The sequence below is a fragment of the Stigmatopora argus genome, chromosome 10, assembly GCF_051989625.1.
Source record: "Stigmatopora argus isolate UIUO_Sarg chromosome 10, RoL_Sarg_1.0, whole genome shotgun sequence".
NCBI lineage: Eukaryota > Metazoa > Chordata > Actinopteri > Syngnathiformes > Syngnathidae > Stigmatopora > Stigmatopora argus.
In genome coordinates, this window is record NC_135396.1 from 3,471,371 (window position 1) to 3,499,190 (window position 27,820).

The 27,820-nt window shown below is 41.2% G+C and overlaps 1 protein-coding gene across 1 annotated transcript; it reads left to right on the forward strand.

Moving 5' to 3' along the window:
• Positions 1 to 784: 784 nt before the first annotated feature.
• Positions 785 to 25,927, forward strand: nectin3a (nectin cell adhesion molecule 3a). The gene is made up of 6 exons (XM_077612105.1): positions 785 to 1,153; positions 15,274 to 15,621; positions 18,364 to 18,666; positions 20,090 to 20,207; positions 21,076 to 21,227; positions 23,479 to 25,927. Exons 1-6 carry the CDS (start codon positions 1,090 to 1,092, stop codon positions 24,090 to 24,092), a joined length of 1,599 nt encoding a protein of 532 aa, XP_077468231.1. The 5' UTR covers positions 785 to 1,089; the 3' UTR covers positions 24,093 to 25,927.
• The last annotated feature ends 1,893 nt before the right edge of the window (positions 25,928 to 27,820 follow it).

Genomic DNA, 27,820 nt, shown 5'->3' on the forward strand with positions numbered 1-27,820 from the left:
TGGTCATAAGTGGCTGTCAAATGCAGCCAATGAGATCATTTCTGAAATAATAATTAAAGCCGTCCATTTGGACTGATGATCTCGGTCAACCCTCCCAGTCCAAATACGACGTCTATCGACGTCAATGGCATTCACCATTAATTCAATGGCACTGAGTTAACAACAACAATAATAATATTAATAATAAGAATAATAACAATAATTATAACAATAATAATGATAATAATAAAAACAATGATAATAGTAATAATAATAATAACAATAATACTAATAATAATAAATAAATAAATAAATAAATAAATAAATAAATAAATAAATAAATAAATAAATAAATAAATAAATAAATAAATAAATAAATAAATAAATGAATGAATGAATAAATAAATAAATACATAAATACATAAATAAATACATAAATAATTACATAAATAAATAAATACATAAATACATAAATACATAAATAAATCAATAAATCAATAAATCAATAAATCAATAAATCAATAAATCAATAAATCAATAAATCAATAAATCAATAAATCAATAAATCAATAAATCAATAAATCAATAAATCAATAAATCAATAAATCAATAAATCAATAAATCAATCAATCATGTCATTACAATTGCGAACGATACTTGACGTTATATTTTGGGTCATATCTACTCTACGTGACCCAAAACGTGACGTTGACCCACAAGGTTTATGAAGGTCACGTCCCCTTTAAGAATGAAAGTTTCTTCATACTATTTTTTTTCACGTAAGTATTATAGACCATAAGCGTAATTGACAGCTGTTGCGTCTTTGGACCCTTTGTGAAGCCGTTGAGCGTTTGATTCTTTCAAGTTTCTTTGTAAAATACGAACCGTCATCGCAGGGAAATCATTTGTGCAAATATTGCCGGAGAGAAGAACGTGTATTTTGAAAAAACGCTCATTTGATTTTTCCCACGTCTTTTTAGTGGTACATCCTACTTTTGTGTAGCGGTCCCGCTAGTCCCGTCCAATTGGTACAGCCCACTTTTCCTTCGGAGGCAGGCAGATTTCCATCCACAGTTGGGACGCACGAGGACTACACGGTCCGGTCCATTCATGGGAGCCATGGAGCCTCTCTACGGACTTTTAACAACCTTTCTCGTCGTCTGCGGACTCACCGGTAAGTCGCTTATTGTCTTTTCTTTGTTTTAAGAAGTTTACGTTCGGTTTATTATGCCCCGATACCCCCTTTTTCCCCACATCTGCCACCGGCGAGTCGTGCTTGCTTTTTGGATGGCTTTGGCTTCTGCTAGCTTAATGAGCTTTTCAGCTACAGTCCCAACGGCTCAAAAGTGGAAAAAAAATAAGGAAAAGGTGGGTAAAATGGAGTGGTAGAGGTTGACTTTGATGTTGAGGTGGTGGAGAAAGATGCGAGAGAGGGGAGTTTGCCTCGCTGCAGGCGTAAAGTTTGGCAGACGCCGAAAAGGATACTTGCGGGGAGTCACTGCGGATTCGCTGGGAAGCTTGACCTGCAACTCGGGCTCCTTGCCAACTGGAGGTCCCCTTAGCTTTATATACATTTTATTTTCAGATTGTATTTTTTTTGTGGTCTCGTTTTCTAATTACCACTTATTACGAGCTATCTTCATCCCACATTTTTCTTATACTAATATTTTTAAATAAACAACTTAACCCCTTTATAGGGCAAATGGCTTTATTGTGGTATTTGAAAAAAATACCGAATTAAGACTTAACATCTCAAAATGTGATTCTGGTCTCAATAAAATATTTTAGTATATAATTATTATGCTATTTTTAATGTTAGTTTGTATTTTAGATGAATAAATGATTTTATGATTGAATGCAATGAAAATAAAAATAATTGCACACTGATTATTGCCTTCAATAATGTTTTTATTTTCATATTATATCACTTATTACTTACTGTTGACAATGTCAGGTGTCCAATTAAGGGAGGGTTGGCAGTGATTCTTCACTATGACCTTGTTCAATCAAAATGCAGCCAATAGGTTCAAAAAGTGTTGCTAGGAAGAGTTCAAAGCAACTGCATTTTAAATAATGCATGTGTATATTGGATTGGATAACTTTATTCATCCCGTATTCGGTTAATTTCATTGTGACAGTAGCAAGAAAAGGCATAAGACAGTAAAGTCGCAAAGGCCGCAAAACAACAAAGCAAAAGCACAAAGTACAAAGCAAATCAAAGTAAATGGGATCATCAAGAACAATAAAGAAAAGCAGCAAAAACACAAAATATGTATATTGTGGTATCATTTTATCTTTTTGATTGAATGTTATCTCTTCATAATGATGTTCTGTGCAGTATTTTAGAGAAGGTAGGTCACATTTTTTTAAATATATTTTTTAAATGTACATTTTTTTTCTCCACCGCCATGTTTGTCTAAATTTCAGCATTTTGGGGGAATTATTTTGGTACAAAAAATGGATGTGAGTGTATACCCTTTTTGCCTTGTTACTGTTGTTTTGAGGTCAAGATGCTTGGATTTGGTAGCACAGACTTTGGGGAGGGGGTTAAAGGTCACCATAGGGGAGGCACTGCAGAGTCTCTGGGGGGATTGACCTGTTAGTTTGCTGAATTCCAGCTCGTGGGACCCCCTGTACGGTTCAGCCCACTTTGTGCATACGTCCTGGGATGAACGGACACGACTCAATTATGGGAGTCCCAAAGCCTTAATGTCAACTTAACAAATATTTGATACTGAGCCAACTAGCTATTGACGGCAATGGCGTCCAATCCGTTGGAATTGGACGTCTCATGGCCGTCAATGGCACTATGTTCCCTGCGGAAGTTTATGGCTACTCGACGGTGACGTCTGGGTGTAGGCATGTGCCAGCTGGATCGTAAACAGAGCAGGACTTAAAATTCCACACTTAAAAAATAGTTTTTGACGTTGCTTAGTCGATGCTAATGGGAATGTGGGTATTTGCGTGATGTTGTATTTGGGCCAAATTTCATTTAAATGACTTTGCTATCATTTTGATGGCATTTTTCCTCATTATTTTGGGGTTTGCTACTTTTTCCTTCAACGTGTATCTATTTATTGTCTTTAAACCAAGGGTGTCAGACTCAGGTTGGTTCGCGGGCCACGTTAACTCGATTTCATGTGGGCCGGACCATTTTAGATATAATATTTAGATTTTTTTTAAATAAATGGATTAAAAGCCCGGAATATTCAGTTTTTTATAGATCTAAAACAATGTTTATTTTAGCTTTTTTAAAATATATTTTTAGATTTTACCAAATGATTTTTGAACTAAAAACACAGAAAAAAATGATTAAAAAAATACAATTATTGATTTAAAAGGGGGAAAATCAGGAAATTTAATATACATCTATACTCTTCATTTTAATTTGATACTAAAACAGAAAGTCGGCACTCATGATTTACTTTTCCGGGCCACACAAAATGATGCGGCGGGCCAGATTTGGCCCCCGGGCCGCCACTTTGACACATGTGCTTTAAACAATACCAAATTAAAACTTATTGGGTATTTAACCAACATTTTTATACTTATACTCTAGTTTGTTTTAATATTGGTTCCCATTTTCATACAATAGTAATTTTCCAATCTTTCTCTAACCTGAGCTTATAAGATATCGACTGTTTCTTTCCCCATTAACAAGCAGCACCGAATCAAGTTACATTCAAATCAATTAGCTCGGTCGCCGCGCTTTGCCTCTTTCTAAAAATCTATTTTTGTTTTGAGCCTGTAATTTGGGCGGCTCCATTACTGCCACATTTTATTTACTTCGATGCGAATCACGCCGCCTGGAGGGGGGAGACCACAACCGCCAAAGTGAGGTCTTCAATTAAAGAGACCTCAGAGCTTTTAGCTCCGCCTCAACTCCGATCGATCCACTTGGGTGGACGCCTTGAAAAAAAAAAAAAAAAAAAACGAGTGCGGCAACTTGGAAGCTAATCAGCAAACTTGACTATTTGCGATGCAGCTGCAGCTTTTTATGGTTACAGCCTTCGTTTGATAATCTGTGACATTTCAAGTAGACAATACGGACAAAAAAACTAGCGCCATCAATCATCTTGATTGTAGAAATATGGTCAATCAGCATGGATTGCGAATTATTTAAAGATGACAGAAAGTAGAGTGGTGAAAAGCACATGGAATCGGGAGGACATCCCTCATACTTTTTACTACGTTGCTGGGAATGCGAAATTGCGGCATGACAGTAAATGTTTTTGACTCGCAGCATCTTGGTCACGGGAGTAGCAGAAAATCATTCCAAAATGTTTGCTTCGCTAAGAATAAATGAAATAGGCGCTTTTGCTGTCACATTGCGCCACCTCAAATATGTGTCAGACCAGAAAAAGGCTTTGAGTCATTGGAGGAAATTACCATGCAGCAAATGCGATGACAATTTGAGCAAAAAAACAAAAATATGTTGTCGGTTATTAGAGACGAGGGTCAGTTTTAGGTGGTTTTCTCGCAAAAGCCAACCCTATAAAGCTCTTAAGTTTAATAATATATTAAAGATCAAATAAATACTGGTGAAAAATGGAATGAAAATTAGTCTGAAAATATTTTGTAAACATGCAAGAAGAAACATTTGATAAAAAAAGAGCAACATTATCTCATTTCATCTCATTTTGTGGACCGCTTTTATCCTCACTAGGGTTGCGGGGGGTGCTGGAGCCTAGCCCAGCTGGGGACACCGAGAATTGCTGGCCAGCCAATCGCAGGGCACGAGGAGACGGACAACCAATCGTAACTAGGGGCAATTTAGAGTGTCCAATCACCCTAGTATGCATGTTTTTGGAATGTGGGAGGAAACCGGAGTACCCGGAGAAAACCCACGCAGGCCTGGGGAGAACATGCAGAATAAAATTATGACTTCAAAAATTTCTATATACAAATTCAGTGTAAAACACTGAAATAAATTAGTTAGGGGAAACGTTGAAGAAAAAATAGAAAATCTAGAAATAACTCATGTTGGGCTGAAAATCTATAAAATATCAAGATTTGTGAAATTCTACATGAAAAATACGAAGAGAAAAAAAAGTTCAGTTGAGTCGGTAATCCAAAAAAAATTGGGTCAATTTCCAAATTAGATACAATAAACAAATCGTAGATGTCCAATCAGGGAGCCACTTTTCATCGATTGTGAATAGGAATGAATAATAATAATCCATCCCATTCCACCTGATGGACCCAATGGACATCACAACCACGACATGTGGCGGCGTTAAGCCTTGGCGTCTGTGGCCTGGCCTCAGCTGTTCCATCTCGCTGACCTTCAGCTGCCAAGACTGGAAAACTGGTCGTCACCATCGCAACACGTGCCGTGTTTTCTTTGGCGAAGCCCAGCCACGCAGCAGATGAGCGCCACGCTTTCTTGTGGGATCCGCTTGCGAGCGTGCGGCGCGAGCGGCTCGCGGTCGCCGGCTTCTGTCGACTCCACCCGTCGTTTCCCCCCGCCACCCCCTTTTGGCCCGACAGATGCGACCGTTAACGGTTCCTCGGGGAAAACCCTCTCTCCCCGGTGGTCCATTCAAAGAACCCAGATTTGGAACTTGGGTCTTCTCGAAGCTTATCTTTGTCTGAAAACGGCAAGCAAAAGCAAGCTGTGATTTACAAGAGGCTCTACTTGTAGAGAAGAAAAGAAAAGTCATTTACCGACACTGAGCTGAGGTCAAATGAATTCCTTACGCGAAGGCAGGCTAATGATGGATGATGTCACATCGCTTTTTGGACCTCCTGTCATTAAATAAAAGAGGCTTGGCTAGAAAGCGGGTGTGTAATTGTTCTTGTGTGTGCGCTGTGGAACGAAACATGGCTTTTCCCGACACGCATAACAACAGTCATATGGTTGCAACTGTATTCTGAGTGTGAACTTTAAAAATTCACCTCATTTAACCCCAGTCAATGCTTTGGACACCTGTTGCACAATCAGGAAACGTGTTGCCAAATTTCACGTGTTTGCGGGACTCCGGCGAATGCAAAAAGTCCAAAAAACTGAAAGTGAAAGTAAAGTTCGTCCCTTACATCAACTTTTTGTACATTCCACTCTTCTGTGTAAACTGACTTTTAAGGGAAAAGCCAACTATTGCCTGAACAAAATGCTTGTTTCTCTTCTAGACCGCCTTAAAAAGCCAATTTGTTTCTAATTAGCCCCTAATCTTAGCCTGATAAAGTTTTTACACTGCATTAGTTACCAGTATTTGTTGGGATAGCTTTTAGGAATAAACTTATTTGCCTGGTTAAAGTCAAACATGAAAATTTGAAGCTTACCAGCTAGCATCTTAGCCAAACAAAGGCTGGATGACACCTGTGTGTTAGGCAATTCTGCAATACCAGAACAAGGATATGAAATTTAACGCCCGCCACTCAAGTCTTCACTCACATAAATGGATTTATCATGGTTTTGTACAAATAGAATGAGATTAGATTAGATAACTCATATTTGGGAAATTTCACTGTCACAGTAGCAAGAGGGTGAGAATACAGACACAGGAAAAGACATTTTTGACATAAATAAATAGGTAATAAGTGAATATATAAATAAATAAGTGAATAATGGTTAAATAAATGAATGGGCAAAGTCGACCATCAGTGGAAGTTAATGCCTTATCAATTTGACTTGAATTTTTTCAGTCTAATTGGACATTTTCAGTTAGACACCATGTTTTTGATGCTATTATCATGAGACTTTCATATATTAAGGCACAATCTTGAAATAATTTTCAGTACAACGGCATAAGACGTCTCAATTGTATTTCCAACTACATCACCAAACGTTAAATGCGGTTAAACATTGATATATTTTTAAAATACCATATATTTACAATTTTAGCCTAGCAGCCTACTTGGCTAATCAAGCACTCGAAACAGATGACACGAAGATTTTTATACTACAACCTGAATCTGCCCGCAACAATTCTAAATGCTCCAATTTTCAGTGAATGCAGCGTTTTTTTTTCATCCTAGCTGGAGCATTTCTCTTTATTTTCCGGCTTTCCGGTCAAACGAGGCAACAAAAAATGAGCTACGACGGACGGGTCAAGGGAGCATCTTAAGCCAAGTGTCGCTAGGGGAATTGTTACTATCCAAAGACCGGCCGGCGTGCCTCTATTTGAGCGCATTCTTCTTTGGAGCATTAGCGCAGTCCATCTGTGCAAAAGTGAGGCTGCTGAACAAACACAACTGAAGAAATCCAAGCTGGGGGAACTATAATTTTCCCCTCTTTGGCATTCCCAGACGTAAGGTGGCTACGGTCAAGAAAAGTTGCACTACCGAAAAGCCCGCTGTTTTACACTTTGGATATCACAGGAAGAAGTCTATTTGTCGGGCTTTCCTTACAGAATTGTCGGAAGTTGCCCCATGTTTTTTTTCTTTTTTTTCAGGCTCGTAAATAACGCATTTTAGCCACCGTTTCCTGCTTCCTATGGTTTTTTTTTTCGAGCAGTCATTCCTGGAGAGCGCTTTTGTGTTGTTAGCTCTGTTGGAAAATTGCTACTGCCAAGCGTTTCTATCGCTTCGCAGGGACAAGCACGCGGCAGAAATGAGTCGTAGAGTCAGCGTTTGTCACTTCTAGACTGATTGATGCTGTTAGCAAATCAAAAGCAAACGGCACAAGGCCGTGACAGCTGAAGGGCTGTGCCAAATCGAGCCGAACAGAAGCCCCACCTGTTTACTAGAAGAACCCCCTTTGCGGCTTTCCCTGCTGGGTCGGCACATCTGTGGGTCTTGTGTACCCATCGCTTTTTGATATCAAAACAACACGGCAGGAATCTGAACATTAGGGGCGTTGCTTTTAGGTGGTGGGGGGTGGCTCGACTCGTAAAGCATAAAAACTGCAAGCAAAAAAGGCTTTTTGCAGTTGGGGGAGTTAACCGTGGAAGTACCTGGAAGCCATTTGTTGTCATTTATAAAGACACCGCAATGATGTCAATTGGAGACAGAAAGTTGTTTTTACATAACACAACAAATGCATTTGGGACGACATCAGCGTCTGGAATTAAATTAGATTAGATTAGATAACTTTATTCATCCCGTATTTGGGAAATTTCACTGTCACAGTAGCAAGAGGGTGAGAATACAGACACAGTAAAAGGCATTTTAGACAAATAAATAAATTTGTATATATATATACACATACACACACATACACATGCACATGCACATGTACATACATACATACATATACATGTACATACATACATACATATACATGTACATACATACATATACATGTACATACATACATACATATACATGTACATACATACATACATATACATGTACATACATACATATACATGTACATACATACATACATATACATGTACATACATATACATGTACATACATACATATACATGTACATACATATACATGTACATACATACATATACACATACATGCATATACATACACATACATGCATATACATACACATACATACATACATATACATACACATACATACACATACACATACATACGTATATATATATACATATAAATATACGTGTATATATACACATACATGCATATATATAAATATACAAGTATATATACATGCATACACATAGATGTGCATTATACATACGGTTGGTCTTAACATTAGTCACAAATAATTTGAGACTTTTATTATAATAGGATCTATACATAAATTTGTTAGCAATTATCCAGTCAAAACGATGGACATTCAAAACAGCAAAGACTGTTGTTATCGGGTTTTTTCCCCGATCATTCTGTCTTACAACGGTTTTCAAATGTTGGTTTTGTCCTTGAAAACATACATATGCATGATGTGTGGCCCGTGATTATTTTTTTTCTTGAGCTGTATTTTTAACATTTGAAATTGTGCGAAAAATAGTACTTCTTTCCGCCGACTAAGTGTCAGAGGCTGCTCGTGAGTAAATTGTGGCTTTCTGTCATTCATTTTCACATGAACAGGGTTACCGTAGAACTGAGACCAGGAAAAAAAAAAAAGCAAGTGAACTCCCTCTGACCAAGACGCACAATGTTGGTGCTATGCCACGCTTAACCAAATTACCCATGTACGCTTTCCACTGGGCGGCTTCACTTCCTCCGAAGATACTTTCTGCCCGTTTCTGCTTTTCGCATGACCTTAAATACGAAAACAAAACAGCATGTGCGACCAAAACAAAACCTGAAGCTTTCCCAACATCCTTTTGCAATATAGCAAGGCACTTTTTTAAACTATACTTATAACCATATTGCACACGCCCTCCTGTGACGCTATAATGTGGCTGTCACTTGTTTTAGGCGGTTATATCTAGCACAAGACATTCATGGGAATGATTTTGTAAGAAAAACAGTGTCATTCCCATAAGACTTTGGTTTGCGCTCTTTGTGGAAAAGTTGTTTTTGCCTTAAAGAAATGCATTGATATCTCAAGTTCTGGTCATTTAATAAACTAGATTGCAGTCCATTATTTGGTTCAGCCAATCAAGAATCATCTAATATTACAAATGTAACGAGGCCGTTCATTTATGCTTGTAGTGTATTTTTGGTATTTTTTTATAGGCAAGCGAATCATGGCGAAAAGCATTATTGTAATGTTTACTTTTAAATAGGAAAATTATTTATTAGCCATAAAATGGGATTGTTGTCTAAGGCACATGTGTCAAAGTGGCGGCCTGGGGGCCAAATCTGGCCGGCCGCATCATTTTGTTTGGCCCGGGAAAGTCAATCATGAGTGCCAACTTTCTGTTTTAGGATCAAATTAAAATGAAGAGTATAGATGTATATTAAATTTCCTGATTTCCCCCTTTTAAATCAAGAATTGTCATTTTTTAATCCATTTTCTGTTTTTAGTTCAAAAATCATTTTGTAAAATCTAAAAATATATATTAAAAAAAGCTAAAATAAACATTGTTCTAGATCTATAAAAAACTGAATATTCAGGGTTTTTAATCCAGTTCTTTTAATCCATTTATTAAAAAAATCAAATTATTATATCTAAAATGGTCCGGCCCACATGAAATTGAGTTGACGTTGGTCTAAGGCATTTGATTAAAGATACTTTATCGAGCCGTCATTAATAGTCATTTCTATTTCTACAAAAGTCGCATGTCAAGAAGTGAGAAGGAACGATTGATCTCCCAAAAGCATTTTAGCAACTGTGGTTTTCGATTTTGGGGGTCTGCATCTGACCTTAATGCCCACCCATCACACCCGAGGTGGTCTTGAAGAGATTCAATGGCTCCAAGTTGTAAAACCCAAGAAACAAATCCACTCAAGGGAGATTCAAATTCCTTTGGCCTGGCAAAGTGCGGTCAATAGGCCAAATGGCACCTTTTGTCATCTGTGTAAAGACTTGGAGAACCGCAAACATGTCCAGGCTTACTTTATACGTGTGTACTCAATGCAAGAGAACAGAGCTTTGCCAGTCTTGGAAAAGGCAGAGCGGCAAATTGCCTCCCGTCAAGCGTCCCTTTTATCATAAAGAATATTTGTGCAGGGTGAATGTAATCGACCCCCTTCCTTCCTCGCATTGTGCCCCGCCGAGGTTAGACAAATAGAGGGTGACAGGCCTTGAAAAAACCAGGGCAGCAGGGCTCGTTCGCCGGTCACACTCCTTTCTTTTTACAAAGTGGAGCCCCGGCAGCCTCTCGCTCATCTGATTAAAGATGTCCACTTAACAGCATGATATGGGGGGCTTCCAACTTTACTGGAGGCAACTTTACTCCAGAATTCTCACCAAAAAAGGCTTGAGCAACGCAAACATTCCTCGTTTTTTGTGCTGTATATTTAGGAAGGTTGCACAAACGTGACACAATGTGGCACACACAGAAACTATTTCAAGTCAAGGGAAAATAAACCTCTTAACATTGTTTGTACACCATTTGCACAGTAGCAGGAACGTTTTGTAATAGCTCTAAAATTAACTTAGGCAGTCATCATTGCCAGGTGGACTAATGTTATTGTAGTCGGAAGACAAATTTTATTGTTAGTTGATTTAATATTCATGTGTGTTCATGTGAAACTCGGCAAGAATTTTGTAGATTTGGAATTGTGTTAATTGGAAAAAATGGGGTCGGTAAAACTTAAAAGTAATCCCTCGAATATTGAGGTTATGCAGATCAGACATGGCTACTTGCAATAATTGCTTCTGATTTTCAAATTTGTATCAACTTAAAAAATAATAATAATTATATTTTTTTTTACATTATTATTATTAATTAATTTATTTTTATATTATATTTATATATTATAATTAATTTATTAAAAAATATTATGAATAGAAAATTAAATAATTTATAGCGGTAAAAAAAACCTCAAGACGCGATAATCGAGGGATTACTGTATTTACATCGAACTCGACATGCATGGAGGCGACAAGAACAGGTGTTGTCATTTGTCGGCCATCTTAAGAACAGGGAAATTGGAAACAAGTTTAATGGAAGCGGCTACTTTACAGCCATACACTCAGTCACCCCTATTCAAAATGGCAAAAGTGGCGGGTTTATACTGATAAATGCATGTACCCTGCGATTAACTGCTGACCAGGTTCCAATGCGTTTGCTTCTCCTATCCCATAATTAACGGGAATAACCTAAAAAGTTCAACAGAGAATAGGACAGGGAATCAAAAATCCTGCCTAATAAATATCTCATTGTGATACGCCTTCATTTGAAGCATTTAGTGACCTCGTGTTTTTGCGTGTGTGTCCTTGAGCAGAATAACAGAAGCCCAAGAATCACCTTAATGGAGCTTTAATAGCGCCCTTCGCATTATTAGCCTGTACACACAGCCCTTAAACAGTCATGAAACACTGACCCTCATTATGTCTCTGCTGCTACGCCCCCTTCAAAATGAGTGGCGGCAGGAAAAGAAGGCGAGGCTGTGGCTAGGGTTGGACTGGGGTTGGACCGGGGTTGGTTGCTAGAAGCAGCGGGCCTCCCTGGAGGCTTGTTGATGTCTTTGGACACAAGCCACTGTTATATGCTGCTCTGAAAGTAACCCGAGCGTTCACACTGTTTTGCTTGTTTACCACCTTAGCATGTGATTTCTTTTTTTGTTTCAGGCGTGGTGATGTGACTGCGCAGTGTAATGGGATTTTGGAAAATTGCTTTTTTTTCCCGGTATATTTTCCTCCTATTTGTTCAGAAAAGGTTAGCTAGAGTAATGGATTTAGCCTCCACCCCCCAAAAAATAGTTTCTGTATTAAAACAGTCTGACTTGTATTGTTACCAAACATGTCATTGAATTTCTTGCTAGACTTAAAAGTGCCCCAAGTTAACTAAATTAGGAGTAAGAATTTACGTTTAAAACCACCACATACATACTTGATTCCGAATGGATTTTGAATTAAAACGGTTTATGACGAAAAGGATCAAGGTTAAGTGCGTGTGATTTTTAAACGCACACATCTGGAGAAAAGATGCTGATTTTTGCATCCTTTTGTTATGAGTGCTAATTTTCTGCGGTGTTTTTATGATTATTTGAATACCACACTAATTCCAGTAACTAACAAAGAGCACATAAATTTGACACATACCAAATAAACCTAAGTGCTTAACTCCACGTCCAACGTTAATGAAAAACAAACAATCCTTTTCTCTGAAAAATGGCACAATGCACTCTGGGACATGTTGAAATCCAAACTTGGTCAAAGGACTCAACGGATCAAACGATGAAATCACCGCGTATCGCCGTCGACGGTCGCCAACGAGTTGAAAGCTGTTGGCCAACAGCGACGAGCTCTTCCAGATCTGATTTGTCATCTCCATGTTTCTGCTAATCCCAAAACCACTTTTCCTCCTGCACAGAATTAACATTCTTGATAGGTGAGGTCTTTTAAATCAATCCCTCATGAACGTCTGTACGCAATATTCGATGACACCAACAGGAACAGTACTTTCTTCTCATCCTACGCACAACAGCCGACCTCGCGGCGTGGTTCTTGTTCTTCTCTTGGTCCTCCCGGGAGCCGGGTGGGCGTCCAATTTGGCTCGGCGGACTGGAGAATACTTGGCCGGCTTTTCCAGGCCGCCAGCAGGAAGCTCTTGATTGACCCTTCACCGCCTCTTGTCACGAACAGTGATGTCAGAAACAAATATTGAAGCGTTTCGTCAAAGCCAGCCAAGTCTGAGTTCATTATTTCCCCAGACCACTCGCAAAGTGGGGGTCAAAGGTCAAAAGTGTCGCCCTAAATCAAGGGTGTCAGACTGGTTGGTTCGTGGGCCGTTTTAACGTCAACTTGATTTGGGCCGGACCATTTTAGATATAATATTTAGATTTTTTTTGTTTTTATAAATGGATTAAAAGAACTGGATTAAAAGCCCTGAATATTCAGTTTTTTATAGATCTAAAACAATGTTTATTTTAGCTTTTTTTTAAATATATTTTTAGATTTTATAAAATGATTTTTGAACTAAAAAAACAGAAAAAAAATGGATTAAAAAATTACAATTATTGATTTAAAAGGGGGAAAATCAGGAAATTTTATATACATCTATACTCTTCATTTTAATTTGATCCTAAAGCAGAAAGTCAGCACTTATGATTTACTTTCCCGGGCCACACAAAATGAAGCGGCGGGCCAGATTTGGCCCCGGGGCCGCCACTTTGACATTAGTGCCCTAAATAGACACCGATCCCACTCTTTCAATTTTTCAAAGCTTTTGACCTGTAGAGCAGGTGTATCGAATGCTTAGACTACTAGAAAATTGTTGACCATCTTACTGGATTTTTCCAGACATTTTTCAGCCAATACTATTGCACGCAGCTCAATTGTGGTTGCCATGCCAACTTTTCCTCCACACTCACACTTCCTGCCTTGTAGGTATCCCACGTTGAGGCCATCTGTCTTTCCCTTCTCCGCCACCCTAATGGTCAGGGTGGAGTCGGTTCCGCGCACCCCCGCCCTGTGTTTATGTACACGCTCCCCGACTCTTACGCTAAAGCAAACAGCACATGGTGCGCACTTTGGTTCCAGTTTCTTGCTGTGCTACTACACGGGATAAGAAAGATAACACCCACGCCAAAGCGGGACGGTAGCAGTTGGGGAATAAATCTCGCACGCGTGTGCGGACATTGATCACCGGTGTTAGCTTAGCGTGTCATCGCTTGTGACAATCAAATGCATCCTTGTCAGACAGTTGGTGTTGTTGTGGTGGTTTCAAATGACGTTGATGGAATTCATTTGGCGTGTCGAGATCACCTGTTAGCGACAAATGCTTTGATTGTTTTTTAAAGCATTTTAGTTGTAAGAAAACTAGCAACTCAAATGGATATTTGGGGATTAACATCGACCGGATGACATGTTCTGCAGTTATATAGATGTAGATGTAGATAGTTATAGCTAAAAAAAAATCTATATCTAGCTATAGCTAAAAATATATATATCTATATCTAGCTATAGCTAAAAAATATATATATCTAGCTATAGCTAAAAATATATATAGCTATAGATATAGAATTTTTTTTCCATCTATGTTTAGTGATGTGTTTTGGGCTATTTTGTTGACAAAGAGCATTCCAGTTGGCTTTAAGTCGACAGGTGTGTATCTGTATGTGACGTTTGACAAAAAAAGAGTGCTGATGTAGACTTGTGTGGATGTAAAAATAGCGTTAATCTTCTTAGGAATTTCCCACTTACAAATTTAAAGCTACGGTGCTGATTTAAAAATGGAAGTTATTCGGTCAAAAATCCCCCACTTCACGTAGGCAGCTACCAGAATCACACGAAAAATATTTTTACAAATGCTGGGTGAGGTGAGAAGTGTTGGGGGTAGGGGGGTTGCTTGTCAGAAAAACCTGATAACACAATCCAACATGCAACGGTTTGCCATCGACTCAAGTTCAGGTATTGTTTTGCTTGAAAGAAAGTGTATGTATTGTGTGTAATCAGGGAAGTTACAGAGCGCACCGGGGAGTCTCAGCGTAGCCCAATAGCATCGCTGCGGCTAACCACTTGCGTGGATGCCAAGTCGCCAAAATACCAGCCGGTTGGCCACTTTTATACGTTTCACTCAGCGCGCACGTCCGAGAACAGATTGATGGTTCCCAAATATAACAAACTCTGCGTTGTAAACATGTCAACAGAGCTAAAACGGACCTGCAAAAAAAATACCAGTGGGTCATTAAATGTTTACTCCACAGGCCTGAAATACTTGCAAATAGGATTTAACATGCACGTAATATTTGGGTCAGTGTAAATCATGTTTTTGGCGCCTCTGGGAAACTAGTAAATACGGGATGAAATTTAACGGATATTTTGGAAATTAAGTGGCACAACATTGAGAGTTGTTTTTGTCTTTTTTGCAGGTGTAAGCAGCAATTTGGTGGTGGTCCCTGCAACGTTTGATGCAGTGCATGGCAAGAAGATCACATTGAACTGCTGGATTGAGTCAGTCCCCGACCTGAAACTCATCCAGAGTTCCTGGGAACGCCTACTCCCTTCAGGAAAGGAAATCCTCGCCGTGTACCACTCCGATTACGGGACGTCCATCCCCACCGAGTTAGCCAATCGGGTCAGTTTTGTTTCCGCCACGGCCCAAGATCTCAGCATCGCCCTGGACAACGTCACCCTTGACGATATTGGCGTATACACTTGCAAGGCGTCCACTTTCCCACTAGGAAATTCCCAAGCCTCGACGCAAGTCAACGTATTAGGTGAGTGGAATCATTTTTTTTCATGTACACACCATTTGTTTTGTGTATGTGTGTGTTTTTAGGAGGTGCCGTTAAACTAAAATAACCTGGGTATGGTTTGACCAAATGTTAAATTTGTCAAGGTTTAAATAGTTCAACAGAGCTAGCAAATAGTTTGGAGCCCAAATGTTGGCTACGATTTAAACAGTTGGGTGTCAAATGTGGTCGTCTTAACAACAAATGTGGACGCCAGGTCTCCAAGATGTCGATTCAATTCAACATCACAAACTTGGGTATGGTTTGACCAAATGTTAAATTTGTCAAGATTTAAATAGTTCTACAGCGCTAGCAAATAGTTTGGAGCCCAAATGTTGGCTACGATTTAAACAGTTAGTGTCAAATGTGGTCGTCAACATCACAAACTCTTGATTAGCCTCGTTAGCCTTGTTTATCCGTAGTGTACACTATCTTATAAGTAGCTGCCATGTTAGTGAAGCTTTTTAAATGTACTGAGCTCGTCACCTGTCTCTGAAATGCTTCATAAATAGACTCGCACACACAAAAATCAGCCCTTGCTTCTCTTCTCACGAATATTCTATGAATTTTCCGTGTGCGCTAGCTAAGAGTTGACAGAATTTTGGCTAGCACAAGCTCATTTGGTGGACATTGTTTAAGCGATTTGTCTGGCAATTAGGGAAAGAATTGTCCATGAGTTACTTTATCATCAGTTTTCAGTCATTTCAGGTCATTTTTTGGCAATATTACATAAATATATTATTTCATTCATAGTTTAATGGTCAAATTACCCCAAAACGCTCCATTGTGTTTACGATCTCCCTCATTTTTTGCCAGAACTGTTGTTGCTGTTGATAAAAGTTCTTTAGTTTGGGGTTAGACAGGTGTTAATTGATATCATGGACAATTTGGGGCAATATATGGTTTGACGTATTCTACTTCCTTAGCACAATGTCACCCAGTGTAAATCTTGGTTGTTAGGTTTAATTGAGTAATGGTGGACACAAAAGGGCACTGTTGTCTTGCTAACTGCTAAACTGTGTGTCTACAAATTGCCAGCTCTCGACTTGTATTTTGCTTTTCATTAGTCTTCCGTGTTCCTTGGCCGGAAAACCTCAATGTTTAAATAATTAATGAACATTTAACCAACAAAGTCTAGAATTTCAAAGTATGTCAAAAGTGCACTGTCTTTGGTTGTGTACAAACAAACCTCAAGAACTGGAACCTCTCACTGAATCAGGGAAATGCTCCAATTGGCACGGAAACCCACCGAACTATCCCAGAAAGAAAAAAACACCCAGACAATGGCACTGGAAACTCAACACATGGCTTTAATCAGACATTTTTTACAAAACGGTAACATCATGAATAATAAATCAAAATGTATAGTTTAGGCCAAAAGATGAGACTGACCTATGCTTGGATGACATGTTAATAAGGAAGGGAGCGGTGTAAAAGTGGACATTTCAGTTCTACAACATGCACGGCAACCGCAACAATTTATCATCCCGGTTCCGTTAATTTCCTCTTCTTTTTCACGTGGCCAACGATGCAGTTTTTCTTTTTTTTTTTTGCCTAGTCAGAAAACCGAATTCAGCTGCACATAGAGAATTGCTGACGCATGGAAAAGTGGCGAGATGCAGTGGCGAGTAAATGCGCGACTGCGCACCCGCTACTACGCAGGAAGACTGTGATGCACATCTCTTTGACACAAGAATTCATTTGCAATGGAAGATTACTTGACCTAAGACTAGTGTTGGCATCATATGGAATTTTTTAAGTTTCCACCACTGGTAGAAATACTATGCCCTGACATTACTCTTGAGTCAAGAACATAGCAGCTACTGTTTTTAGCATGTGCCTGCTAGTCAGGGGCAGAGCAACTGCAGCGCCAGCGCGGCCCCCCTCGCTCCAGTGCAGGAGAGCGACAGCTATTTTTAGGGAACGGGGTGCCGGGAGTTATTTTTGGAATTTGTGGCGGCAGCCTCCGCTCGGTTGTGGGCGACGGCAGCAGATGTCCCGGAGGTGACGGCCTTGTCTTGGGGAAGAGGTGGTCGCCTTTTAAAACTGTCGTCACTGAAGTTAGAGGAGCAGCTGCTTATGCCATTTCATAAGGACATTACGAGACAAAAGAAAATTATTGGCAGGGAAATGTAAAAAAAAAAAAGGGATGCTCAAGCTCAAGTCCCATATCAAATTTACTGCATACAATCATTCAATAAGTGCTCAGTAATGCCAAAACAAAACCTTATTGAAAAAAAATACTCATAGGATGCTCAAGCTCAAGTCCCATATCAAATGTACTCAAATTTACTGCATACAATCATTCAATAAGTGTTCAGTAATGCCAACAAAATCCTTATTGAGTGAGTTATTTTTGTCATTAGTCCATGTGGTGATTAGTAGACCTGGTATGCTCAAGCTAAATGTTTTGACCTACTGTTTTTTTAATAACTTATTGATATATATATATATATATATATATATATATATATATATATATATATATATATAAATATATATATATATATATATATATATATATATATATAAAAATATATATATATATATATATATAAATAAATATATATATATATATATATATATATATATATATATATATATATATATATATATATATATATATATATATATAAATATATATATATATATATTTTTTTTTAAATATTCTTCAAGCAGTGAAAGGTTATTTACCATTTTAATTTTTTTACTGCTTCATTCTTGTAGTGGAGCCCAAAGTGTACGTGTCGGCCAGTCCCGCCGCCCTCGTGGATGGCGAGGGCGAATCCCTGGTGGCCACTTGCATCGCGGAGAAAGGCCTCCCCGCCGCCAAGGTCTCCTGGGAGACGGACCTGCGCGGTGGCCTCGTGGAGCAGCGGACCGTGGAGGAGACCGACGGCACGGTTAGCGTGCAGGTGCGATACCTTTGGCAGCCGTCCAGCGCCGCTCAGGGCAAGACGCTCACCTGCGCCGTGCAACATCCCGCACTGCAGACGGAGTTCCACATACCATACGTGCTCAATGTCCAGTGTGAGTAACTAATTCTCTGTCGTATGTGAATGGTCGTATCGCTTTGGCGTACCTTGATCTGACGTCCAATCTATTTTGATTGGAAGACGCTAGTAGCTAATGCGCAAAACCTTTGAAAGGGCTACTTTCAAACTAAAAATACTAACTAACAATATACATCCATCTTGACCAGGGGTGTCAGACTCGGGTTGGTTCGCGGGCCGCTTTAACGTCAACTCGATTTCACGTGGGCCGGACCATTTTAGATATAATATTTAGATTTTTTTTTTATAAATGGATTAAAAGAACTGAATTAAAAGCCCTGAATATTGAGTTTTTTATAGATCTAAAACAATGTCTATTTGAGCTTTTTTATATATTTTTAGATTTTACAAAATGATTTTTGAACTAAAAACACAGAAAAAATGATTAAAAAATGACAATTATTGATTTAAAAGGGGGAAAATCAGGAAATTTAAGATACATCTATACTCTTCATTTAAATTTGATCCTAAAACAGAAAGTCGGCACTCATCATTTACTTTCTCGGGCCACACAAAATGATGCGGCGGGCCGGATTTGGCCCCCGGGCCGCCACTTTGACACATGTCATCTTGACTGTCTTGCTTCTTTAATCTCATTAGCTAATAGCAATATTATGCTGTTCCTTCAAATTCTCATTTTGCTGGCTTCTAAAAAAAGGGCCCACTCATGAATGAATTTAACATTGAAATTAGGGGAACGGTTAACATGATTGTTGGTCATTAATTAATTGCCTAAAAGTCCAGGCTCGTGTTCAAATAAAATTGCGTGTTTTCAAATCAGCTCTTGGCTTATTTATTGCCAAAATGACAACACATAATTAACAGTATTATCGGTGACCGCTAACGATAGAAGTATTGATCAAGTCAAGTGTGTGGCGAAAGGTGGGGTGAAGAAGGCAGTGGGTGTAAACGCGGGAAAAGCCGGGTTCATATTAGCGGAACGAGGCCGCATGGCTCAATAAATCATCTCCCAGACAAAAGTAATTTTTCTTTTTTAGTGCAAAAGAAGCACAATTTCTACGCCAACGCGCCAGACTTTTTGTTCAGTAACGACTCATTTGTTCGCTAGAGAAATCAAAACCGGGAAAATTTGATATCCGACTCTCTGTTTGCTGTGTTTTATTACAGCGGCACGTGCCGCCTTCCTCCCGGATGTGTACCCCCCCCACTGTGTTATTTTTTGTTTTTGTCGAATTTATGAGCTGTGCAACTATTTTACGAATGCTCCTCCAAGCTCATTATTTGTTCTTGGCAACTTTTACCATAACACGATGCACATTACATTTTTTCTCCTCCGTGCAAGTGTATTGTGGAGTTTATATGTAGTCACAAATCTGCTGTGCTCAGCACAAGTGACCCATTGTTAATGGCAACATTTGCTGTGCTTTGTTTTCACACAGTCGCACCGACGGTCGTCATACGGGCGCTGGAGAAAAACTGGTACGCTGGACAAAACAAAGTTGTGCTCCTTTGTGACGCACAGGCCAACCCCCCGACCCAGCAATATTTGTGGGCCAGGTCTGTATACTATAGCTTTCTTTATAACATATATACCACATTGTTGCATGTACTGATACCTTAAGTCAGGGGTGTCAAACTCGGGTTGGTTGGCGGGCCGCATTAATGTCAACTCGATTACATGTGGGCCGGACCATTTTAGATATAATATTTAGATATTTTTTTTCTATATTGATTAAAAGAACTGGATCAAAAGTCCTGATTATTCCGTTTTTTTATGGATCTAAAAAATATATTTGAGCTTTTTTTCTTAGTAAGGGAAAATCTCTTTTAATAATTATGTTCCATATTAAAGTGGAAAATAGAAAATATTTTTATATATTTTTAGATTTTACAAAATGATTTTTGAACTAAAAACAAAGAAAAACATGTATGAAAAAATTGCAATTATTGATTTAAAAGGGGGAAAATCAGGAAATATAATATACATCTATAATCTTCATTTTAATTTGATCCTAAAACCGAAAGTCATTATTCCCGTTATTTTCCCGGGCCACACAATATGATGCGGCGGGCCAGATTTGGCCCCCGGGCCACCACTTTGACACCTGTGCCTTAAGTATTTGGCGTGCAATTTCCCCAGGTTATTTTCTTTGACACTCGATCTGCCGGTTGTAGCCATCACGAATACCAGTCTAAATGTCTCTTGCGTGCGAGTAAGCCAGACATGGAGGCACTTTGTTGTCGTCTGATGTGAAAACAAGGCTCGTAGCGATCTGACTTGAGCAGTAAAGTCTCACTCGGTGAAACCAAGACAAAAGCTAGCTGTGTCCGAGTGTTTTTCCAGCCTGTGTAGATCACTTTAAGCCAGATAAGATGCTTTTTTAACCATGGCATTCAATGTAACAACTTTGTTTTTTGTTCCCAGGTTGGATGGACCAATGCCGAATGGCGTCGAGGCCATTAGCAACAGGTTTGCGTTCCTGCGACCACTGGAGCTCAATGATTCTGGCGTGTACCGCTGCGAAGCCAGCAATGAGGTCGGCACCCGTAGCCAGGACATATCATTCTGGGTTCAAGGTAGGCTTCCACATTTTGACCTAAGGTGGTATGCATGCGCTTGTGTCTGATTGGCCGTAGCGTCCACTTAGACAGAACTTGTCAAAAATGTTAAAACTAAGACGGAGAGCCGCCAAAGAACCAAGACTATAAAAAATCCGGTGTAAATCAGGTGTTGTGGTTCAGCGAGGTACTTTTTTTAGCTCCCGGTCAGCTGTCTTGGAGACATAAATGAATCGCGCTGACAGATTTGTAGGTTAGCGCAGCATATAAGCCGTGAAATGTTCCAACGTAACACCGCAGAGCCGTTGAGTGCTCGCGTCTTTGTGTAAATGTCAACCAAGGCCGCAGACTTGAACCGTACCTGGATCATCGTAATGGCTTTTCCCGATCGGGTTTTTTTCCGAAATGTCCGAGACGTCGTCGCGTCCACCCACATCTGCGCTTCCTGCGCCGCGGCCCCGCGGGGACCACTCACGCCGTCTCGTTATTGCCGAGTCAGGGTCAGGGCGTGGATCCTGAGAACGCTCCTTTTTTTGTTTTCATTCCTGCATGGCTCCTTTGTAATCCCTCTCCAAACAAAGCAAGCACCGCCTTTCGGATCCCCCCGTCACCTCCCCGCCGATCGCTGGCTTCTGGAAAAGCGCTGGACGCACCCCAAAAAAGCTGTCACGCTCCATTTGTTTACAGGCCCGAGCCGAAAGCCCTCCTCCGAGCGAAAGCACAGCTGACAGACATTCCCGTCCAGGAAAGACTCTGCTGGCCAATTATCTTGCCTCTCTCTTCAAATATTAAGACTCGGGGTATGCCCCCCGCCCCCCTTTTCCCAGCCGGAGTTAGGCTCCCTCTCGCTAACCCTTCCCCCACTTGCTGCTGCCGTTTGAAGCCTTGTGGTTTTTGGCCAATGACGTTCTCAGATGGATCAACTATGCCATTGCAGATGCGCTTAACCCTTCAGACACCGTTTGAAAAATCTCATCTAATCTGCTTGAGAAAGCTAAACTACTTATTGATTGAGTTTATATACTGCACGGATGGAAATTTTTTGGTGCGCCAGAGAAATTAACCGGGTTCTGTTTCGGTGGCCAGCGTTGAATTTGTGTTTGACAGATGTGGTTCTGCTGGCGGCATCGGGCTGCAAACTCGAATCTCAACGGAGTGCTGCTCGAGTGTGTGTGAAGGGGTGGAGAACATAGAGCAATTGAAAAGGAGTGGGGCGTATTCTGAGGGTCAGTAGGTCCTGTCTGCCCCAAGTGGAGGAATTCAACTATCTTGGGGTCTTTGTCAACAAGCGAACAGGAATGACAGGCCAAGACAGAAGGAGAGCTAGATAAGAGCCCTGTATTGGTCCATCATTTATTTGAAAAGATTGGAGCAGAAAGACAACGCTTTGGATTCACCGGTTATCCAAAATTCAAGACGCCAAAATGACTTGATATTCCTTTGAGATAGTGACAAGCTTGCTGAGGAGATAACTTGTACTGAAGAGGCCGGACAAAGTGGCTAGTTGGTGACATCAGTTTTTTTGGTATTTCCCCGACTGTAGTTTTCAAACCCTTGGATAGGAAGGAATGATATGGCTTGCAAAAGTTAACCAAACAAATCATGCAAAGGTTCTTTCATCTATTTGGCAAAAATTCCCTTTCTGTTTTTTTTTTTTTTTTTTTTTTTTATAATGAGAGACAAAAATGAACAAATCCGAACACTTCTTATCACTGTCCATTGACCCCCGTTGACCTTTCAGCAGCACATAATAAGCCGTTCAAGTGGCCGAGAGGGCGAATCCCAAACAAACACGCCAATGTTGAGTGACTTTGACGTACGAGGTGTTATAGGGAGGTGCGCTCCAAATAAGAGATGCTCCTTCTTGACCTTTAGGAGGCCTCTTCACCACCACCACCACCATCACAAATAGCCAGCTTTTCCTCCTCCAGAGGACAAATCAGCCAACGCCTATGTCGACTGGATAGTGCAACACTCATCGGTTTGGAGACTCGTATTTGCTCGCTGCCTATCAATAGAAACGCACCTTCGAAGCGTACCCCCACAAGGTTGTTGGAACCAAATTGTGATAGGAGGTGGGGTCTAGGTAATAGCTATATCGATTTCCTTCCCAACTAATGACCAGAAAGTGCATGTGGCCGTACCCCATCCTTTGCCGTCCTTACCCTAACCGACGTGAGCATGATGGGACAACAACACCCTGGTGTGAATGCTTCCAAAACGTATCAATCCCGACACATTATTAACCCGTGGCTGGTTTTCTCCACAGAACGGCCCTCCACCACGGCCCCCCCTTCTTCCCCCACCGGCCGGACGACCACGTCGGCGGCCGCTACGGCGCAACGCTCCCCGTTCACCTACTCCACGCCAGCCCCCGCGGCGGACTACAACCTGGGCGCCTTGGCGGGCGGAGCCGTGGGGGGCTCGGCGCTCCTGATCGTGGCGCTGGCGGCGGCCTGGTTGTGTTTCTTCCGCAAGCGCCGGACCTTCCGCGGCGACTACTACACCAAGCAGTACCTGGGCCCCTCGGACATGCAGAAGGAGACGCAGCTGGACGTCCTGCAACCCCACGAGCTCCAGGAGGTGTACGGGGACGAGGCCGACCAAGGCAGTCAGGAGCTCAAGCCCAAGCTCTGCGGGGACGTCATTTACCCCGATTACAAGGAGCAAGGCGGCGACGAGTGGAGCGACCGCGACCGCGAGGGAGACTACTACCCCGACCCCTACCGCGGTCAGAACTTGCACCACCCGTGCGGACCGCCCGTCCTGGCCAACGGCGGCTCGCCGTACCTCGCGGACAACCGCTGCAACAACTGCAACGAAAGCGACTACGTGGCGCACGTGGACGGCTCGGTCATCTCGCGGCGGGAGTGGTACGTCTGAGGCAAAAGTGGAAAGCGCTTTATCTGGCGACCGGACGGACAGACGGACGGAACGCCTCCGCCGCCGCCATCGGCCAACATTTGGCCCCCCGAGTGTCGGACCCGCTCTCAAAGGGAACGTCAGGAAACAAAAGAGAAGGAGGCTTTCCGTTACACACTACTGAAATGGGAAGAGTCGCACAAATGGCAAAGCCAGACACGCCAGAGACTCGCGTGGTTGGTTGGCTTTTCCCGCCTTTTTTTCGTAAAACGTTCTCGTTCGTAACGTTTCTTTAAAAACCAAATGTGGGGGCAATCCAGCACCCCTTGTGCAAGAAGACCTAACTAAAGCCTTCTATGCTTTCAAACTGATTTTTCATACTTTTTTTTTCCATGACTGCAAGTTGGACTATGGCTTCGGAATTTTTTGGGGGTCCTGCATTCCAAAGAAACGCTTTCTTTGTTCACCACTGGAAAGCTTACTCGTGGGTCTTTTTTTTTTTGTCATTGTCGTTTTGTGAGGTTCACTCATCACCCCTTAAAAAATCTATGTTGATGTCATTCCTCATCAGAGTGCAGCAGATGTGAGGTTTGTTTTTGTTTTGGGTTTTTTGGTCGTCGTTTTCTCCTGCCGAAAATTTGCCGGGACGCCATGGTAGCGGAAACATTGTTAGCCGCTGACATCACGCTTGGGCCGCTCCCGCTCGCTCGTCACGGGGGAAAAAAAGTAACGCGATCTTGCGCCGTGAGGCAAAGAATCACGGAAAAGTTTTTTTTTCTTTTCCGACGCACACAAAGCACTGACGTCATGATTCGGGAGCTCGGAACAAACCCGCACTTTTTCGCTGCTATCAAAAGAGGACGCGGACTCAAATGAAAATACAGCGACGCCTCCACATCGGGAGCGAACGCCGGGGCGTCGCCGCCCGTTTGGGGTTTTGCGCGTCGCCGCTTTGCGGGCGCGTCCCGACCCGACCCGGCCCCGCCCTCGCTGAGAATAAACCGCTTTAATGTTGCGCGCATCGGGGGAGCGGCCCTCGCCTCAAATTTCGTCCTTAGCCTTCGGCTAAATCGGGAAGACGCCGGAAGAGGAAAAAAAAAAAGTTTGGGGGAGTCGTGTTATTAAGTTCGGGTTTGACGGACAGTTTTTTTGCATTGACCACACAGTAATATATTTGAACTACGTTAGGACTTTTAGGGACATTTAAGAGAAGGCTTTCACAACTTTTTCAATATTCTAATGGTTTAAAATCCAAAAATTGGAGGGAATACATGAGTACATGAAATAATGACTTAGAAAAAAGTGAGTAATGCTAAACAATTGAAAAAAATAATGGCAAAATTGATTAAAAATTCAGTTTTAGAGAATATAGATTTTTTTCTATAGTATTTATAATATTTATGTACTTGTGTAATCCTCCCATTTTTTTGTTAACTCATCGTCTGCCATTGACGGACATCCAAGACGAAGATTGGACGTCAATGGCGGATTGGACGTCGATCTCCGACACTACAAAATAGTGTTTTTTTTTGTAAAATGACGTCACACCAGTTTGTGTTGAGAACGCGGAAATATCGGCTGGGCATCAGCCGTCGTCGCCGAGTAGACGGTGCCTTACGTTAACGTACGTTTGCTATTTAAAGTGGAAACCGGGAGGGACAAAAGGACGCGTGGAGCTCGTGAGCCACAACGGCAGGAAATTAAGTCTTGTAAATAAGAAGTTCACCACTTTTTTTTTACTCTTTTCTATCTGTAATATTGAAGATTGTTTGTTGTCGTCAACCAATACCAAATTTTGTATGGTGTGCGGCTGCGTGTTTGCTTTTCTTTGTTTGCAATAAAAATTTTGGACCTTTTATGTGTGCTCTTTCTCCAGATAACCTCAAATTTCGGATTATTTTTGGGATTATGAGAGATCTATTGCTTTAAAAATAGTGAAAAACCACTGCTCTTGACACCAATAGATGTCTAATCCATATTCCTGACAGTGATTATTCTCTTGTAACAAGATAACTTGATTTTCCTTGAAGTTTTACCCGCAGCAGGCCAAATACTCGAGTTGTTTTGACAAGGATTTGATGGGATTTTGTCCCAAAGTGCTCCTTTCGAGCCTAAGTGCTGCCATTTTGTGTTTTAGGCTAGTTAGCGCTTGGAAAAGAATCTGACAAATGAGACATGTCGCACAAATTCCAACTTATTTTCACCCAAGTCTTTATGTCTTTACGTAAAACTCTTGTCTTCAGCTCATGCCGACAATTCTGTCCTTTTTTTGTCACCACTTATGACTCGGCACTTTTTGTCCCAATTTCGTGATGGTCGTCCATCTTGTGTCATGGCTGTCCTCACCTCCATTACCGCTTTAATGAAGCGTATCAGTGCGTCTTCTTCACCGGGGATTTTTCTTTGTCCCACCTGGAGGCCGGGTGACCACCCACATCAAGGCGTAGCCCCCCTCCAAATAATCCCTTGCCCCCCACCTGCCCCCAATTGCCAAAAAAAATCATTTTGTAAACAAATTTGTGACCTTTTCCCATGACCTATTTTTTTAAAATGGAAGCCCCGCCTCCCAAACATTACTTACAAACTTTTCTTCCCCTCCATTGTTACGAAAGCTTATTTTTCCCCTTCTGGATGGACAAAAATAGGATTTTTTTTGACATCATGAGCCGTCCAATCCCTTGGAAGTGAACGCCTGGTAGCGAATGAACAAACACCCACTCGTGACGAACTCATGATCACATTTGCGGCGAGGGATGAAAACACCCGCATTGTCGAGAACGCTGAAAAAGTAAATCTTGCGACAAAGGTGACTTTTGAAAAAAAATGTCATGAAAGAAATGGCGTGTCACCAAAGCGAATTCTTTCCATGAAAAGGATTGTTTCATGCAATCATGTGGCGTGAAATTGTGGGAACGAATCCGCCCTTAAAAAATTAGATTTTTCTTCACAATGAAGAAAACAATCTGTTAAGTGTTTCCCGAAAAAAAAGCCCAACTGTGACCACCCATAAGCAAGTCCTCCCCCAAACTAGGTGGGCAAACAAGACGAGCTCTTAACAGGAACGACCCCTCTCCACAATGGCGTCCCTAATCCGGGCCCTCTTGCTCTAAGTGGCCGTCTTTAATCCCCGCGGCGTTAACCCGGCACCCCGGCTATCAAACCCGAACGTGTTGTTTAGCTAAGTGACAAATAGTCCCACCCCCGACGTCAGATTAGGAGGAGAAAGCGGATCCTTAATCCTCAGTGGCATGCTATAGCTGATAGCTTCTAGTTTCTCTCGATGCGTCTAATCCGTCAGCGCGGATGTTTTGCGTGTCGGCGAAGGTTCGGGTTACCCGGCCGGTCCGGCTCTTTCGCCACTTGCTGAATCTGTCAGCAAAAGTGTCCGCTTTTCGCCATTGTGAAAAACCGCCTCGTTTGACCTTCCTGACATCAGAATTTCTCCATTTTTACATTTTTCAGAAAGCTGGGTGGTTAGTGGGCTTGCGTGGGTTTTCCCCGGGTGCTCCGCTTTCCTCCTACATCCCCAAAACGTGCATGCTAGGCTAATGGGTTGAACACTTTTAATTGCCTGACTCTAGCTATGATTAGTTGGCCTTTTATGTCCTGGTCCTCTGATTGGCAGTCAGGTGGGATGGGTTCTAGCACCCCTATCTGTTTAGAAAATGAATGTAGTATATGCATTGCATTGATCCACTGAACTGTATTCTACATTTTAATATTTTACTGAGCGTTGACCAATGACATGA